Genomic DNA, 19738 nt, shown 5'->3' with positions numbered 1-19738 from the left:
AGCGATGGCCCGTTTGAACCTTAAAGATTTCCCATTTTTTCCAAAAGCCCAAAGTTCAGTTTTATTAAAAATGTTTTTAAATGGGCAGTATTGTTTAAAATTGTAAGCTGATCCCCCCCAAAAAATTATGTTTTCATACAACTAAACTGCGAATTTGACCGATGGCCCTTTGATCTGAACCTTAAAGATTTCCCATTTTTACCAAAAAGCCAATGATTATGTATGATTACCTTAAAATGGGCGACATTGTTTAACATTGTTTTTATACACTAAAACTGCGATAACTGCCCATTTGACCGATGGCCCATTCATCTGAAAGTTTGGTGAAGGGAAGGAGCACTTCTACAGCCTTGTTGGCGAGGTGGGGGAACTCGCTCTCCACAGACAGCCAAACGTGTGCAAGTGACACTTTGGACAGTTTAGACTATTTGGTTTTCAAAATAAAGGGCCATCGGAACACACCGGAAAACGTGTTTTTTTTGTCTCGTATTTTAAACTTAAATAATCGTAAACGTTCTAGAGAAGTCTATATGGAGGGAAATGATTTACTTTGCTTCAAATAGTATATATATGGGACCATAGCAGATCATTAGGTTGCATGCGTTTTGATGTATCTACATGAACATAAATCTGACTGCTATAATATATATAATCACACACACACTCATCAGATAAACCTAGCGTTTCTCTGAGTTCCCTTGACTCCTTTCCTCAACTTTAACTATTACTCTCATTTAATTTAGTGCATTACTTTTGTTTTTATCGCCCATTTATCATTATTACTTTTGTGTGAACGAAAGTGTCTTGGTTTATCTTTGCTTTTCTTTCTTGCTTCAGCTGTCGGGTGGATGCCTTGCTCAAGGACACGTTATGGAAACAGTTACTCATCACAGGTGTGTGTGTGTGTGTGTGAAGGTCCAGTCATTACTGCTGTTACTCAACTGGAACTGGAGATTTCATCACACACACACACACACACACACACACACACACACACACACACACACACACACACACACACACACACACACACACACACACACACACACACACACACACACACACACACACACACACACACACACACACACACACACACACACACACACACACACACACACACAGTTTATATCCATGGTTGCTATGGAAGTGAGTGTCTGCTTACATACACACACCGACTGTACTCAACCGTAACACTTTAATCTGTGTGTGTGTGTGTCCTTGATCCTCTTTCATTATCTTGTCCTACCTAAACAAAAGGTGCTTTGTTTGTCAGGCTCTACGGATGGAAATGAGGCCCTGAGAGGCAGCGAAGAAATGTTATTCTGCAAGTCTGATTATTATTTACCAAAACCTTAATTGTATTTTATTTTCAAAAAATATCTCAGAATTCTGACTTTCTTCGAATTCCCTAAAAATTCACTTTTGTTCAGATTTCAATTTTTTTTCCAGATAATGTTTTGAAAATATGATTAATAACTAAAATAAATGAGATTCATAATTCAAATTCAGTATTTTATTTTGTACAAATGTATAAATATAACACTCTTGCATTTGTGTTAAATTACTTCTTTGGCTCTTGAACTTTAAAGTGCAAAAAGAAAGAAATCAATAAATCAGTTTATCATTCAAATACACTGAAGACTGCGCCGTTAGTAAGGAGTGAAACAAAATATATATATATACTCGCCACGTAAGAAACAGATATTTAAACTGCAATTTTAACAGAGAGCTGTACAGACAGGTATCACAGGGATGATGAAGATGATGAAGATGGAGGTCTAGGTGAACTTCCGGATGAAGCGCAGTTTGAGGTACGCGATGGTCAGGAAGCAGAAGGTCATGACGCCCAGAGCCACGTGGTTCTGCCAGAGACCCCAAGTGGACCAATCAACACCCTGATTGTCCAGAAACTCCTCCCCTGTACACCTGCACACACACACACACACACACACACACACACACACACACACACACACACACACACACACACACACACACACACACACACACACACACACACACACACACACACACACACACACACACACACACACACACACACACACACACACACACACACACACACACACACACACACACACACACACACACACACACACACACACACACACACACACACACACATTGGAATATACTCTAACCAATCACATCATGTTGCTACTTAAAAGAGTATGTAGTGTCTCTACTGGGACATGTCTCCATGCTTTAATGTTCAAAAAGCTCTTCATTGTTCTCATACTGCCTGTGCTGCAGCACCTCTTTTCACCCTCTGTCTGAAACCTTAGCCTATCACGTACAATGTGTTGGAGCGCGCTAGTGTTACATAGTGATGTCACTATTTTAGCCTTTGCAGACCATTTACATGCACAGAAAAAGGGAAAACCCCAGAAAGCAGAATTGGGCCTCTTGAAATACACATTTTTACTCACGTGAGCCCCGGGATGTTTGTTGTGTTGATGCTGCCGCAGAACTTCAGACCCGTGAACTCGTTAATCTGCAGAGCCTGAAGAGACACGGAGATACAACATATTATACACAGAAGAGACACTTTAATCTATCACTAAACAACATCAGGCTTTTATCTAACTTTCATCTGTTCAATACCACGCTGAGGGAGGAGTATTATTTCAAGCAATGTGTGTGTGTGTGTGTGTGTGTGTGTGTGTGTGTGTGTGTGTGTGTGTGTGTGTGTGTGTGTGTGTGTGTGTGTGTGTGTGTGTGTGTGTGTGTGTGTGTGTGTGTGTGTGTGTGTCTGGCCTAGCATTACTATACTTGTGGGGACCTAAATCTGTTTACACAGTCACGTGTGGGGACTCACCTCCCTTATGGGGACAAAATGAAGGTCCCCATAAGGGGAATCATTCATTTTAGGGTGAAGACTTGGTTAGGGTTAGGCATGTGTTGGTTATGGTTAAGGTTAGGATAAGTCTCCAGGAAATGCATGTAAGTCAATGTAATGTCCCCTGAAGTGATGTATACATGGTGTGTGTGTGTGTGTGTGTGTGTGTGTGTGTGTGTGTGTGTGTGTGTGTGTGTGTGTGCTCACAGCGAGGCCGTATCGTGGGATGCTTAAGTATTTGAGCCAGGCGAGCCAGCTGGCGATGGAGGGGAGATTGACGAGAAGACCGGCGAAGATCTGAGGAGAGAAACATTACACAGGTGAGAAAATAGAACTGTGTGTGTGTGTGTGTGTGTGTGTGTGTGTGTGTGTGTGTGTGTGTGTGTGTGTGTGTGTGTGTGTGTGTGTGTGTGTGTGTGTGTGTGTGTGTGTGTGTGTGTGTGTGTGTTACCATCATGAACACGCAGGCGATGGTCATGAAGATGTTGGCGATGGCGACCACCGTCTGGTCGGCGGAGATAGCGAGCGCCATGGCGGTGGCTGTGTAGGCCACCATGGTGACGGAGAACATGAAGGTGAAGAACGCTGCCGCCGTGGGCTTCAGACCTGAGAGGGAGAGGAGATACAATAATGTTAATAAAATAACAAAGAAATTCAAAGACAATGTTCAATATGTCTACAAACAAATTAGATAAAGGTGCTAACAGGACGAAGCACTAAAAAGGATATTAGGGTGGGAAGAAGGGCAGTTGCAGTTTAAATTTAAATGAATTGTTGTTATTATTATTTTTAATTATGGAATAATTTACTGAAATACATTTTTTTATCAACCCACTTTTAATAATGATTTTAAATATTATTATTTCTTCTTTTATTATTATTTTTTAAATTTATTTTATTTTAATTTGTAAATAAAAATTCATATGAAAATAAAATAAGATTAATTATTTGTATTATTTTTTTGACGTATCGATTAAGTGTCAGGCCTATAAAACATACAAAAGAGTCCAAATTTCAATAGAGTGGCGAAGTCCCTCCCCTTCCGGTGGACCTCCATGGGACCTTATTTCGGAAAAGTTATGCATTGAAGTCAATGGAGAGAGAAAGATTATCTTTCGATCCCGTTTGAATTGTGCCACGAATTACACATATGATGTTTGTCAATTTAAAAGATAATTTTGCAAGTCAAAAAAAAAAAAAATGTGTGGTAAAACTGTGAAGTAACACATTTGTTTGTGTGAAACGCTCAATGAACTACATCTCTGGTCAACCACACACGTCACCAAGATGGCCGTCACTACTGTCTTGTCAACAAAACGATTGACTACCCTCACTATCACCACAATGAAACACGTCCTGAAGAATGTCATGCAAAGCTGCCTGCCTGCCTTCCTTTGATTCTCTCTGAACTGCCTGGTCGTTTTAATGTTTAATGTCAACCATTTGTGCAGATAGCATGAAGTAGAGAAGATCGCTACCGTTAGCGTTAGCATTTCTCCCCCGGGCTTAAATGGTGTATTATAGAATGATCACACCGGTGACAGTACTCTTCAAAGGGTTCACGAAATATGACTACTACTCTTACTGTTTAACATTTTGGGTTACTTAATGTTACTTCATGTTACTTCATGTTAAGGCTAATAAAAATGACAAGGCTGTAATGCTAACTAACGTGCTAGCTACTAGCTAGGTAGCTAACTTGATCAAGCCACTCCTGGTCCTTTCATCAGACGGGAAGCAAAAGAACGAGCAAGACCCATTGCTGGTATAATAACAACCTGGTACTAAGCACACAGGCATCTTGTTAAAGTTATCTTATCTTAGCCAGCGCCATATAGATAGATTATATCTATATTGCGCTGATCTTAGGTATCTGAATGGTGGAGCTAAACAATTGTGACATCACTTACTCGACTCTGGGATTTGTAGTCTTTCTAGTTGCGTATTTTTCATAGTCTTATATTTCAACAGTTTTACAACAAACTGTGACTTTTTTGACATGGAAATTATTTTTTAAGATTGACAAACATCATATGTGTAATTCATGGCACAATTCAAACGGGATCGAAAGATACGTTTTCTCTCTCCATTGACTTCAATGCATAATTTTTCCGAAATAAGGTCCCATTACCCGGAAGTAGGTGGGAGGGACTTCGCCACTCTATAGACAATTTTGAAAAAATGTATTTACCTTTCGGGACCTTAGGAAGGCATTTTCATTTATCTAAATACATTTTCTGTCCACCCCACTTTTATAAATTATTTTAAATATTATTATTTATTCTTCAACTAATATTTTTGGGATTATTTAATTAAAACATTTTTTTAAATATACACATTGTAAATAAAAATTCATAAGAAAATTAAATGATTTAGGTTATTTTTGGGATGTCTATAAAACATCCCAAATTAATTTGACATACAATTCAAAAAGTAATGTACCTTTCGGGACCTTGAGAAGGCGTTTTGCCATAAATCATGACATTAAAAACACAAAAATTAAAATAGTTAATGATTAGTTTGGGTATATTTAACGCTGAGTGTGTGTTGGACGCACCGATCATGAAGTAGGAGACGCAGCTGAACACGATGGCAGGGATCGTCCTCAGAGCGATGATGTCCGACAGCATCTTACACAGGAAGTACACCGACACACGGTAATACCCGCTGATGTACTCGTGACTGAGGAGGAAAACACACACAGAGGGTTATTAACAGGAACATTTAAAGTGGACCTATCATGCTATATTTGAATAATATAGTGTAGGACCATACCTATATAAGGCATATTTATACTTTTTTTTTTTTAAATACCAAACAGATCATGCATTTTAGCCATGCCTCATTTTGCTCAATTTGACATTTTTTAGCTCTGTTTGTGTAAGGGCAGATAAGGGCAGAACAGCACCATCTACTGGCCTGGCATATGTACTACAGCGTCTCCAGCGCTTTCGAACGGCAATGGCCGTGGCTGTCTCCTCCTGATTGGTGGAGTTGGCCCAATAGCCGTAGCGCCACCGTCCTGACGTCAGGACAGTGTTCAAATCTGGATCAGTTTTTATCAGATCCGTTGCAGCCCCTTTTTTAGAGATTTGGGTATGGAGGAAAATAGAGAGGGTTGTGTTTTCTGACACTTGGTGAGTTCCCTGGAACACCGGGGACACATATTCATGTATACAAGATGTACAAAAGTGCATTTTGCATGATAGGTCCCCTTTAAAGGTAGGGTAGGTAAGTTTGAGAAACCAGCTCGAGATCGCTAGAATTTGAAAATACACAGCCGGAAGAAATCTGCCACTTCCTTACAGAGCCCCTCCTCCAACACACACGAACGCGCACATGACCAATGAGGGCACGAGATAAGTCTGTGCACAGATGGAAGGCTGACAGGCAGGTAGGCCATCCAGTTATTTTAGCCGGGCCGGCTCAGATGATTGGTCGTGCTTTTTACAGTACTACGGCTTCCACAGATGACATTTTTTAATGGATTTTTTGTCAAAGCACTTCAGATATTCATTGCTGTCGGGATGTTAAGAGCATTCCATGGAATATAACAACAAGTGTATCTGAAATAAATTACATACCCCACCTTTAAGTACATTTTTCTGGTATCAGTACTTTACTCCACTACTTATTTTTCTGATGACTTTTTACATGTTGAACTCAAATACCTGTACTTTCTACTTCTTACATGTTGAACCCAAATACCTGTACTTTCTACTTCTTACATGTTGAACCCAAATACCTGTACTTTCTACTTCTTACATGTTGAACTCAAATACCTGTACTTTCTACTTCTTACATGTTGAACTCAAATACCTGTACTTTCTACTTCTTACATTTTGAACACAAATACCTGTACTTTCTACTTCTTACATCTTGAACACAAATACCTGTACTTTCTACTTCTTACATTTTGAACACAAATACCTGTACTTTCTACTTCTTACATGTTGAACACAAATACCTGTACTTTCTACTTCTTACATTTTGAACTCAAATACCTGTACTTTCTACTTCTCTCATTTTCCAAACAGGCTGGTTCCTTTAGTTTGAATGTGTGTTTGGTGGCGTGATCATTATTATTTAGAGTCATTGCGTGCCTATTGATTTGAACACGATCCGTGTATCCATCATTTCCTGGTCTTCTCTAAAGAAGAGGGACCAATGAAAACGTTGTCATGTTGCCGTTGTTCAGCATGGAAACATTCATTAGCTAACAATGACATTATTGTTCTATTAATATAAAGGGAGCTCAGGTACTCTTTAAAACAGCTGCTAGTTATGGGTACTTTTTACTGAAGTACATTTCAAAGCCCTCTTTGCTTTGACTTGAGTAAAGAAGTTTAGTCAGTACTTCTACTTTTACCAGAGTATTTTTAAACACGAGTATGTGTACTTCTACTTGAGTAAAGGATGTGTGTACTTCTACTTGAGTAAAGGATGTGTTTAGACTCACATGAAGAGCTTCCTCTCGGCGATGAAGAGCTCTGCAGACGACAGCGAGCTGAAACACTGATTTATTGTCACGAAGAAGAGGGCGCCCATCCTGAAACACAACATATATTTACTGTAATCCAGCACGTTATACCTGTATTATTTACTAATATAAACACAGTATAGCTACCTGTTCTGAAGTCCACTCGCATCGTTCTTCACTCCAAAGAAAATGAATCCGACGATCAGAGCGAGGAACAGAGTGACTGCTATCTGAGGAGCAAAACAGAGAGATAATGGATCAATTCATAGATAAATAATTTATATAAATAATAAATCAATTAATCCTGTAGTTAAAGCTCTGATAAAAGCCAGGCTTCTTTAAAAAAAGAAAAACATTGTTTTATGCATTATTTACATTTTTCTATTCACTTTTATCATCATTTATTTTGCCATTATTACTGTTTTTATTGTTTTTAAATCGAGTTGATTACATTTTAATGATTGTTATTGTCTTTGGTGGAATTGTAAAGGCAGTGAAACTCAGAAAAAGTGGTGAAAAATATTTAAAAAGTAGCATTTTAAACTAAAAATATGCAGTGTGTATCTGAGGCTGCAGTTCCTCTAGCGGCCACCAGGTGCTGCTCAAACCACACGTTTGGCCGTAATGAGACCGTTTAAGAAGATAAGATAAGAAGTACTTTATTGATCGATGCAGCAGCGTAAAAACAAATATATATATGGATTATATTTTATTTATATTTTAAATCTATATATATTTGTTACCTGAGCGAAGGAGGTCTGCGGGTTCAGCAGGAGGTTCTGGAAGGTTCTCTTTAGAACCCATCTGAACTGAGTGAAGAAACCGGTCTTATAGGTGATGGTTCTGGAGCGAGAGGAAGAGGAGGAGGAGGAAGACTTCTTACCCTCCGTTATCCTCTCTAAAGGGAGAGGGGGAGGTCAGTGTTAATGTGTGTGTGTGTGTGTGTGTGTGTGTGTGTGTGTGTGTGTGTGTGTGTGTGTGTGTGTGTACCCAGCTCTGCTCTGGTCTCTCTGTATTGACTGCACTTCCTGTATTCCTGCACCAGTTTATCTTCAATCCCCTGCATCGACGAGGACGACACGTCAGAGTCTGGAGGAAACAAGAAATAATCACAACATGGAAATACAACAAAAGTGTATTTATATTTCCACACACACACACACACACACACCGACAAACACACACTGACTGACTGACTGACACACACCAACTGACCGACACACACACACATTAAAATTATGTTATCTTTCACTGGACATTTTACTTAAACTTATTATGTTTGTATACATATTACACACACACACACACACACACACACACACACACACACACACACACACACACACACACACACACACACACACACACACACACACACACACACACACACACACACACACACACACACACACACACACACACACACACACACACACACACACACACACACACACACACACACACACACACACACACACACACACACACACACACACACACACACACACACACACCTTCTTTGCTGTTCAGGGCCAGAGCCGCTGCGCTGGAGTCTCCGTTGATGATGTCCAGGAAGAAGTCAGCCGGGTTGTTGTGGGGCTCACAGGTGTACCCTGGGAAATGAAGTTCCAAACACAATCACATGTAGTTCACTTCCTCTCTTTCATGTTTTGGGTTACTTTGGATTTATTTGAACATGCCTACCGATTTCAGAGAAGTAGTCCAGAGCGGTCTGAGCCGAGCCGTGGTACACCTTTGGAGAGGAACGAGTTCATGTGAGTTTATGTGTTCATTCATTTATTTCACAGAAAATGAAATTGAAATTGTGAATTAATTGAGAAAAAGTGAAGCAAGGAGGTAGAGCATGACCTAAATAAAGCATATATACCTGTTTCCCGTGCACCAGCAGCGTGAGGCTGTCGAACAGACGGTAGATTGAGTATCTGGGCTGGTGGATGGAGAGGATGATGGTGCGCCCGCTGTTAGCCATCCTGCAGAAACAAGAGCAGAAGAAAGGTTCCTACCTGGTCACAGACACAGTACCATGCTGTATGAAAGCCTTTACGGGAAACGGGGGTAAATTCCAGGAGAAGTGAATCTGAGATGAAAGTCACCGTTTTTACATTTGTTACTTGGAAAAGTTGTGTGTTTTTACTCCAAATTACCAGCATAATTGCTGTGTGTGTGTGTGTGTGTGTGTGTGTGTGTGTGTGTGTGTGTACCTCTTCAGCAGCAGCAGTACAGAGTTAGCGGTGCTAGCATCCAGCCCTGTAGTGGGTTCGTCCAGGAAGAGGACGGGGGGGTCGATGATCAGCTCCATGCCGATGTTCGTCCTCTTCCTCTCTCCCCCCGAAATACCCCTGATCAGCTGAGTGCCCACCTACACACACACACACACACACACACACACACACACACACACACACACACACACACACACACACACACACACACACACACACACACACACACACACACACACACACACACACACACACACACACACACACACACACACACACACACACACACACACACACACACACACACACACACACACACACACACACACACACATTTTAATCCCAGACAATAATAATCAGAATAATACAAATATTTTGGGGGATTTTATCATATATTATTTCTCTCAATTTATTTTGCTTTTTAGTGATCAAATCTGTTGTTCCTGTTATTTTACCTTTCTTCATTCATTTTTTCGGCTGTTATTTTATGTATTTGTATTCTCATCATTCTGTCTCTCTTCCTCTTCCTCCTCTTCCTCCTCCACCCCCCCTCCTCACCCTGGAGTCGGCCACCCGTCCGAGCCCCAGCTCCTGGATCAGTTTCTCCACTTTCTGGTCCTTCTCCTCCTGAGAGACGGAGGCCGGCAGCCGGAGCGCCGCCGAGAAGGTGAAGTTCTCTCTGACGGTGAGAGTGCCCATCACCACGTCGTCCTGAAGAAACATGGAGCAGAACGTGAAGAAGAAACATGGAGCAGAACGTGAAGAAGAAACATGGAGCAGAACGTGAAGAAGAAACATGGAGAAGAACGTGAAGAAGAAACTTGGAGCAGAACGTGAAGAAGAAACATGGAGAAGAACGTGAAGAAGAAACATGGAGAAGAACGTGAAGAAGAAACATGGAGAAGAACGTGAAGAAGAAACATGGAGAAGAACGTGAAGAAGAAACATGGAGCAGAACGTAAAGAACGTGGAGAAGAAACATGGAGCAGAATGTGAAGAAGAAACATGGAGAAGAACGTGAAGAACATGAAGAAAAAACATGGAGCAGAACGTGAAGAAGAAACATGGAGCAGAACGTGAAGAAGAAACATGGAGAAGAACGTGAAGAACATGAAGAAAAAACATGGAGCAGAACGTGAAGAAGAAACATGGAGCAGAACGTGAAGAAGAAACATGGAGCAGAACGTGAAGAACATGAAGAAGAAACATGGAGAAGAACGTGAAGAAGAAACATGGAGCAGAACGTGAAGAACATGAAGAAGAAACATGGAGAATGATCAGAACCAGAACTAAAACAAACCCCGCTGTTAAAGAGCAACTTGCAGAGAGGAGAGGAGAGGAGAGGAGATGAGAGGAGTGGAGAGGAGAGGAGTGGAGAGGAGAGGAGATGAGAGGAGTGGAGAGGAGAGGAGAGGAGTGGAGAAGGAGAGAGGAGAGGAGAGGAGAGGAGAAGTGGAGAGGAGAGGAGGAGAGGAGAAGAGGAGAGGGGAGAGGAGAAGTGGAGAGGAGAAGTGGAGAGGAGAGGAGGAGTGGAGAGGAGAGGAGGAGAGGAGCGGAGAGGGGAGGAGAGGAGAGGAGATGAGAGGGTAGGGACAGTGATGTATTGATAGAGTGGAGAGGAGAGGAGAGGAGGAGGAGAGGAGTGGAGAGGAGAGGAGAGGAGAGAGAGAAGGAGAGGAGTGGAGAGGAGAGGAGAGGAGAGAGGAGAGGAGTGGAGAGGAGAGGAGAGGAGAGGAGAGGAGAGGAGAGGAGAAGTGGAGAGGAGAGGAGAGGAGAGGAGAGGAGTGGAGAGGAGAAGTGGAGAGGAGAAGTGGAGAGGAGAGGAGAGGAGAGGAGTGGAGTGGAGAGGAGAGGAGAGAGGAGAGGAGTGGAGAGGAGTGGAGAGGAGAGGAGTGGAGAGGAGAGGAGTGGAGTGGAGAGGAGAGGAGTGGATAGAGGATGAGGAGAGGAGAGGAGAGGAGAGGAGAGGAGAGGAGAGGAGAGGAGAGGAGGGGAGAGGAGGGGAGAGGAGAGGAGGGGAGAGGAGAGGAGAGGAGAGGATTGACGGAGAGGAGTGAGGAGAGTGGAGAGGGGGAGAGGGGAGAGGAGGAGGAGAGGAGAGGAGAGGAGAGGAGAGGCGGGAGGAGGAGAGGAGAAGTGGAGAGGAGAAGTGGAGAGGAGAGGAGAAGTGGAGAGGAGAGGAGAGGAGGGGAGGAGGAGAGGAGAGGAGAGGAGTGGAGAGGAGAGGAGAGGAGAGGAGAGGAGTGGAGAGGAGAGGAGAGGAGGAGGAGGGGAGAGGAGAGGAGAGGAGAGGAGTGGGAGAGGAGAGGAGAGGAGAGGATGGGAGAGGAGAGAGAGGAGAGAGAGGAGTGGAGAGGAGAGGAGAGGAGAGGAGTGGAGAGGAGAGGAGAGGAGAGGAGAGGAGAGGAGAGGAGAGGAGAGGAGTGGAGAGGAGAGGAGAGGAGAGGAGGGGAGAGGAGAGGAGAGGAGAGGAGAGGAGAGGAGAGGAGAGGGAGAGGAGAGGGAGAGGAGAGGAGAGGAGAGGAGAGGACGAGGAGAGGAGAGGAGAGGAGAGGAGAGGAGAGGAGAGGAGAGGAGAGGAGAGGAGAGGAGAGGAGAGGAGAGGAGAGGAGAGGAGTGGAGAGGAGTGGAGAGGAGAGGAGAGGAGAGGAGTGGAGAGGAGAGGAGAGGAGAGGAGAGGAGAGTGGAGAGGAGAGGAGAGGAGAGGAGGGAGAGGAGAGGAGAGGAGAGGAGAGGAGAGGAGAGGAGAGGAGAGGAGAGGAGAGGAGTGGAGAGGAGAGGAGAGGAGAGGAGAGGAGAGGAGAGGAGAGGAGAGGAGAGGATGCTGAGGGGAAAGTGCACATCAGTAATTAATTTCATTGAAATTACACAGTCACAATTACACGGACACAGTTCTTGAGACATTTCACCATAAATCCCACTGTCATGGTGGCGCGAGAGGGAAAGTCAGATTATCATTAATGTCACTAAGGTTCATTCTCTGGAAACCATGAATGTTTGTCGATGCCTGATTGGCTCCTGCAGTTCTACTTCCTGTCGTCTTCCTCTCACCTGCACCACGTATCCCGACAGACACTTGAAGTTTGGAGGCTGGTGAGCTCCGTCGATCAGAACTTCTCCGGAGAGCCCGGCCGGGTCCTTCCTCGCCGCCAACACGTCCAGAAACCTGATGTAGGGAGATTCAAGTTTAGAGCGCTGATTGTACACATATTAACACTTTTTATTTGTTTAACAAACAGTACTTCTTGTATTTTGGATGAATTTCTTTTTAATGTTTGGGATATTTTTCACATATTTTCTGCTTATTTTTTAAATATGTTTTACTCATAGTTTTTGGTTATATTGGTTATATACTTTATTCATATTTTACTCATATTTTTTGGGATATTTTAGTCATAATGTCTATATTTTTTAACACATTTCAAATTTTCACTTATACATGGTTTCAAATATTTTAATAATAATTTTACTTTTCACATTATTTTCATAATTTCTGATATTTTTGGCAATTATTTTAAGACATTTTCTGGATAATTCTTCTCATATTTTAGTTATATGAATAATTTCTTGCAGTAATTATTCATTAATTTGAATAATAAAACTAACTTCCCTACCATGTAAAGGAACACTTTATCCTTTAGTTAATCACCAGCTGCAGATGCATGCTTTCCACTGGATGAAAACGACAGTATTTCGCTCTGAGATGTCGGGTTGTCGAAGTATAAATTAGCATATTAAGTCAATATTACATTTTAGTTCAGACTCACGATGATTTCCCACTTCCTGTTGCTCCCATGATGGCGTTCAGTCCCGGCTTCATGAGGCCACTGAGGGAGAAAATAATAACAACAGTTTAGAAATGTGAGAAAAGTTCATATAATTGGAAACACACACTAAACCAGTGGTTCTCAAACTTTTTCTGTCAGGCCCCCCCCCCCAACACAAATAGTCACGTAATGGGCCAAGTTAACATTTATTTTTTATCATAACATAAATGCGCACCCCCCACTTTGAGAAACACTGCACTAAACTAAACACCGTACGGAACTGAGCTGGTACCATGCTAACAGTTCCCCTTTGTTTCCAGTCTTTGTGCTAAGCTAAGCTAACGGTCTGCTCTCATATTGCTGACTCATCTCTCGTCTAAAGTCATGTTTTGTTTAACATGACGCGGCAGTTTCACTTCTGTGTTTCTCAGCGGTGAACTTTGTGATTACAGATATGAAATCAAGAACATTTGAGGAACTGAAAAAAAATTTGTTCAGGTTTTTGTGGAAATGTTTGAATCATCTTTTGGAGTTTTTCGCTGACTCAGGATGAAGACTTAGTAAATCAGCAACCCATAACATGACTCAGCAGTTTTGATGATGGTTCTCTCTTCCTTTTTTATTCCCAGCAAACTGAATTGATGTTTTGTTTTCATTGAAACTGTTTGCATTTTTCTTTTAGCACGTTTACATTTTTCAAGACCTCTGTGTTTTTTACCCTTAAGTCCTCGCCTTAAACACTTTTTACTTAACTAAGGGAACCTTCCAAGGACTATTTATTTACTAATTTATAGAGATTTTACAGCCGTTTGTTGACTTGTACTCTGTCTCCTGTTAATGGCCTATAAATGGTCAAATGTTGGTGGAAATTGCCCAAAAATGAAGTCAGGATGCCAAAGAAAAGATGACAGAAACAACTTTGTTAAGAACAACAAACATATCTAAAAGAATGGGTTTTACAAAATGAGGCAGAGAGCATCAAATCGGACCGAAAAAGCATTACAAAATACTGAAAAAATGCCAAAGGTTGCGTAAAGATAGTTAAAACAAGCAGGACATAAGGCTATAAGTCCATAGGAGAAAAGGAGGGATGTTTTTTTTTCATCAAAACTCAAAAGTAATTGTGTTTTATGCAGAATAATAAAAGACGGTACATTTCATTTTACGGCTCTGAATTTCTATAAAAACCCTCTGAACCTTCAGCTTTAGTCAATGATTACACACTGCACAATAAAACAGCAAATACCACCCTCTGTACACCACACGCACACACGCACGCACGCACACACACACGCACGCACGCACGCACGCACGCACACACACACACACGCACGCACGCACGCACGCACACACACACACACACACACACTGCACTTTGATCATGTTCATAACACACCATTATGAAAGGTTTCATAACAGATCATAACCACAGGGAGCGTTTGAAGTCAGGTGTTTGTGTTGCAGCCAATAAAAATATAAATATGTTTTGACCTCTCTGTGAGCTCGGAAGAATGCAAATATGCTTTCCAGCTCTTATATTTAGTCAGGGTTGGTTACACATAGAAACACTACAGCGTAATGGGGCAAAACATATTTATCTAAAGGATCGAACAAAGCAACGCTGTAGTTATGCTCAACAACTGGAGGTCGATCTGAGAGCAACGACCTCCATCAAGGCCGTCTCCATGCTTTAAAACGTGTGTTGAATGTGTTGTGTAATCCATTGGTACATTTACTCAAGTACTGTACCTGGACCATTCTGCACAATGACTACTTTTACTTTTGGTAAGTAACATTTTGAAAGCAGGACTTTTACTGTAACAGAGTATTCCTTTTACTCAAGTACAAGATCTGAGTACTTCTACTTTTAAGTACAAGATCGAAAACGCCATTAATTCAGCAAGTATTTAGTCTTATACAATCAAATGTTGTCCTGATGAAGGCACTACATAAAAAGTAAGAGTATCACTAAAGATATTTCAATTCACACTGAGGGGAAAGTGAAAATATGTGATTCATTTCATTGAAATCGGAAACAGTTCTTGAGACATTTCACCATAAATCCCATTGGTCAATCTCATGGTGGCGCTAGAGGGAAAGTCAGATTATCATTAATGTCACTAGGGTTCATCCTGTGGGAACCATGAATGTTTGTACCAAATGTTACGCCAATCCAATCAAATTTCGTGCAAATCCATCAAGTAGTACATTTTACAGACAAAAACTTGTGGCACTAGAGGAAAAGTCTAAGAACAACCAACAGCGTAATAAATTGATAGGGTGCGTCCTCTGGGAGCCATGAATGTTTGTACCACATTTTACGCCAATCAATGCCGTGAATATGGAGATTTTCGACAGGATAAGTCAAACTTTTGACTTGTTTTTGGAGGAAAATTGGTAGGATGTATGCTCTGAGCAACGAGACATAAAGTGCCAATTGTCATGTAAATCCATCGAGTAATCGTTAAGACGTTTCCCTAAAACTGGAAACCATAAGTTGGCACTAGAGGAAATGTCAGAGAAACCCCAAAGTCTCTGCGGTCTGTCCTCTGGGAACCATGAATGTTTCTGCCAGATTTCATGATTATGTCCTGAATAATTGTCGAGATATTTCAGTCCAGAGTTGGACCAAACATCAGGTTTCCTAGAATTCACCGTGCGGTCCTGATTGAAAGCATCCTGCCGCTCAGCTGTTTGTTGCTTTAAGCTGAGACTCATTGTTTTATAACAAGCTTCTGGCGGTGTGTGTTTGTCACAGGGGAAAGGTTAGTTTCTGCACAAAGAAAACTTCCTTCCTTTGCCTCCAAATGTGTGTTTGTTTGATTGGGTGGGCTTTGATCGGGTCACGTAGAAAACTCCAGGTGTCCTCTGTCGGTACGTAGACAAAAAAACAATCACTGTAGCCTCAAGATTACTGAGTTCAAACTTTAAAGGTCCAGAGGGATGGAAAACAATGGATTTAGAGGAAGGGGTTACTTAAAATGTGATGATATTTTTGAGAGAAAATGTTGTTTAGGATGGTTCAGACTTTTAGGAAAATTACAGGAAGTTCTAGGTTCTAATCAGACCTGAAAAAAGTAAAAATGCATCAGAAAAAAGATCTGCGTCAGCTCATGGAAAGTGTAGGAGACCAAATGTTTAAATCACATTTGGTCTGAAAACTTTAGAGAAAAGTTAATTGGACAAAACCCTTAAAACTTTAGACACTTCTTTAATAATTCCCAAGAAGACGAGCTGATAAACCAATCAAATTCCAGTATTAGGGGACGTAGGTATGTCGTATGATTGTAAAATTAACCAAACCAATGTATATAAAGTTAAAAAAAAATCGACCAACCAGAATAGCCAGAAAAAGCCATTACAGTCTACGAGCTTTTCACCAAAAAAAAAGGAATATTAGTTATAAGACATATTATAATTATCTCTATTAACGTATTGTTCCGTTAGCAACCGAGCTAACTAGCTTCCTTAATGTCTGGAAACACCAAAAAGTAGCACTGGAAAAATTCATCCCAACGTTTTTGCTATATAATAAGTCGAAAAAGTCAAGAATGTTTATAACCCTTTGATGACAATAAAGAGACATTTGCTTCTCTTATAGCCTGTTGTTGTGTTACTGCTTTCAACACCTCAAATCTGCAGAAAAGACAGATGGATGAACGTCTGTATCTCCAGAGCGACTGAGTGGATTTCTACCATTTAAACTGCATTTAAAACATGACATTACTTGTTTACATTTGTTACGGCCCGTCCACAGAGCAGCGTTAAAAAATCTTGGAACGCTTCTGCCCATTCACTTTGAATGGGGTGACGTCACTTTCCCTCACTTTTCGCCGAACTGCATTGTGGGAAGCAGAGCGGAGATTTTCAGGATTTTCAGGATTCAAAGTTGAGCAATGTTCAACTTTTGAAGCTGAGGTGGAAGCGTCAGCCAATCAAATCCTGTGTATGCAAATCTGACAGTTCAAGCGCTAGCCAATCAAACGGCGTGTATGCTGGGAGAGACATACCGCAGGTCATTTCCTCATATTCCAAAACATGGAGGAGAAATTAGCGGTAGGGAATCACCCGGTGCTTTATGACCAGTCCCTATTTACCTACCGGGATACAAACCGGAGGAGCCAGGCATGGAGGGAGGTGGCAGAGACAGTGGTAGGTTTTCGCCTGTTTGGGGAGTTTATATCCAGTTTACTTCGGGCTTTTTTGCTTTGTATGTCGGGGGCGGGAGATTCATGTGATTGGTTGTTGGTCGCGTTGCTTGCAAAAAATCCCCAAGCTTCAGATACGCCCACCTCCAAGATTTTTTTAACGCTGCTGTGTGGACGGGCCGTTACTGCCTTGACCGTATTGTTCTTGTATTTGTATGGTAATGTTGTATTGTTGTACTGTTCGATGTATCATAGGTCCAATATAAGTTACTTTATATATTATATATTAAAAGTTTTAGCTTGTATTGTCAAAATTATACTGTCTGTTATGTGTAATTGCACATTCGGGAATGCTTGGAATTTCGCTGTAGTGGCAATAAAGGAATCTAATCTAATTACATTCCCATTTTTTAAGCTGTATTTTACTCACTTTAAGTCGATGAGGATTTCTTTGATCGTCCCTTTCTTCCGACACAGGCAGTTTCCTCCGATGGTCACTTTGTAGTCGATGTTGTGGAAGCTAACGGTGGCGCCGCGCCGCTGCTGGCCCAAACCTGCAGGCTGAAAAACACATATTATAAACCCAAACATGTTATAATATATGAGTAGAGTATCAATGAAGGAAGGGTACCTGGTGTTTGGAGGCTCCATTGGTCCCCATGTCTATCGCCACCCGGCCCTCAGACATCTTCTACCTCTTCCTGCTGAAACACTGAGGATAGATTATAGTGTTGTTAACGCTTATACAGGAAACTGACCCGTTTTCAACATAGGTTCCACTTTTCTATGGTTTCAAAGGTTTCAATTATCAATTTATTCCCATTTTTCATAATAAATCAAGTTTTAACCTCCAAATAATGAATGAAACATGGATTTCTGTCAATTTTAAGTTTCAAGAACACGTTTTCAAGCAAGTATAAGCCTTTTAAGATCACATTTGGAATATTAAATTAGTACATTATATTAACATAATAATATATTCAAGGTTGTGTCTATTAAAGGTGGGGTAGGTAAGTTTGAGAAACCGGCTCGAGATACACTTTTTGTTATATTCCATGGAAAGCTCTTAACATCCCGATAGCAATGAATATCTGAAGTGCTTTGACAAAAAATCCATAAATAAATATCATCTGTGGAAGCCGTGGTACTGTAAAAAGCACGACCAATCATCTGAGCCGGCCCGGCTAAAATAACTGGATGGCCTACCTGCCTGTCAGCCTTCCATCGGGGCACAAACTTATCTCGTGCCCTCATTGGTCATGTGCGCGTTCGTGTGTGTTGGAGGGGCTCTGTAAGGAAGTGGCAGATTTGTTCCGGCTGTGTATTTTCAAACTCTAGCGCACTCGAGCTGGTTTCTCCAAAATTACCTACCCCACCTTTAATAGTCACTAAATTACATAAAACTGACCCATTTTTAACATAGTTTTGCGTTTTAATATAATATTTTCTATGGTTTCAATGCATGTTATTTATATATTCCTTTTATAAATGTATATATTTCTCAATGTATTCACATTTTAAAAATAAATCAAGTTTTATCCTTCAAATAATGAGTGTAACATGAATTTATTTTGAGTAAAAAGTGTTACGTTTAGAATTTAAAGCAAATTAAATTAAACAATCACAACAAAAATAATTTTTATTTGTTTTATCTTTTAATATCGCCTTTCTAAAAATAGAAATATTGTAAATAATGGATTTAAACTGGGTTTTTGTGATTTAATGTTAGCAGCTAATGTTAACATGCTGGGCTAACTAGCTCTACAACAGCAATTTAAGAGTTATCTCTGTGTTTAATCAGATTATTGTTAGAAATCCAAAGCCTACAATAATTATATTAAGTTTAGCAGTTACACATTTATTAATCCTACAAATCCACTGTGTGTTAGCTGTTAATATATGCCTTTTATCAGAGTTTAAACTCTTAATGGCTATTTTATACAATTTATGTCAGTCCAATGCCTTTCAGTCAAAGAACCGCTCCCACGTTCCCCATCTTTAGCCGCACGCGGGCTAATCGAACCTCACACACATAACACGTTACATGTCTCTTCACACACACATTAACGTGGTTACACAGAGCATTTAAAGAGGTTTATTTACCTTCTGAGAATGAGTAATCCCAGTGAGACCGGCAGCAGCAGCAGACAGACTGCAGTGTGTGAGGAGTGTGTGAGAGGAGCATAGAGGAGAGGAGTGTGTGTGAGAGCAGTGTGTGTGAGCAGTGTGTGTGAGAG

The 19738-nt window shown here is 41.1% G+C and overlaps 1 protein-coding gene across 1 annotated transcript; it reads right to left on the bottom strand.

Annotated features, from left to right (window-relative positions):
- Positions 1-1501: 1501 nt before the first annotated feature.
- Positions 1502-19738, bottom strand: LOC117469817 (broad substrate specificity ATP-binding cassette transporter ABCG2-like). Its single transcript, XM_034114264.1, has 19 exons — positions 19605-19738; positions 18133-18213; positions 17932-18062; positions 13354-13413; positions 12638-12752; positions 10145-10297; positions 9566-9723; positions 9232-9334; positions 9048-9096; positions 8858-8956; positions 8334-8432; positions 8087-8241; positions 7491-7573; positions 7323-7412; positions 5421-5545; positions 3315-3469; positions 3071-3160; positions 2454-2527; positions 1502-1929 (listed from the first exon to the last, which is right to left on the bottom strand). Exons 2-19 carry the CDS (start codon positions 18187-18189, stop codon positions 1782-1784), a joined length of 1944 nt encoding a protein of 647 aa, XP_033970155.1. The 5' UTR covers positions 18190-18213; positions 19605-19738; the 3' UTR covers positions 1502-1781.

The sequence above is a fragment of the Trematomus bernacchii genome, unplaced genomic scaffold, assembly GCF_902827165.1.
Source record: "Trematomus bernacchii unplaced genomic scaffold, fTreBer1.1, whole genome shotgun sequence".
Lineage (NCBI taxonomy): Eukaryota > Metazoa > Chordata > Actinopteri > Perciformes > Nototheniidae > Trematomus > Trematomus bernacchii.
The sequence above is the reverse complement of the archived record's forward strand: the minus strand, read 5'-3'. Positions and strand labels throughout refer to the sequence as shown.

What these genes read in the sequence shown, in the direction of transcription:
- LOC117469817 (XM_034114264.1), bottom strand. Translation starts at nt 18,189, where the DNA reads ATGTCTGAGGGCCGGGTGGCGATAGACATGGGGACCAATGGAGCCTCC. An exon ending in GCCGAGAGGAAGCTCTTCAT is followed by an intron (nt 5,546 to 7,322) that starts GTGAGTCTAAAC and finishes TTTCCTCCTCAG; the next exon opens with TCACGAGTACATCAGCGGGT. An exon ending in TCCCACGATACGGCCTCGCT is followed by an intron (nt 2,528 to 3,070) that starts GTGAGCACACAC and finishes GTGTCTCTTCAG; the next exon opens with GCTCTGCAGATTAACGAGTT.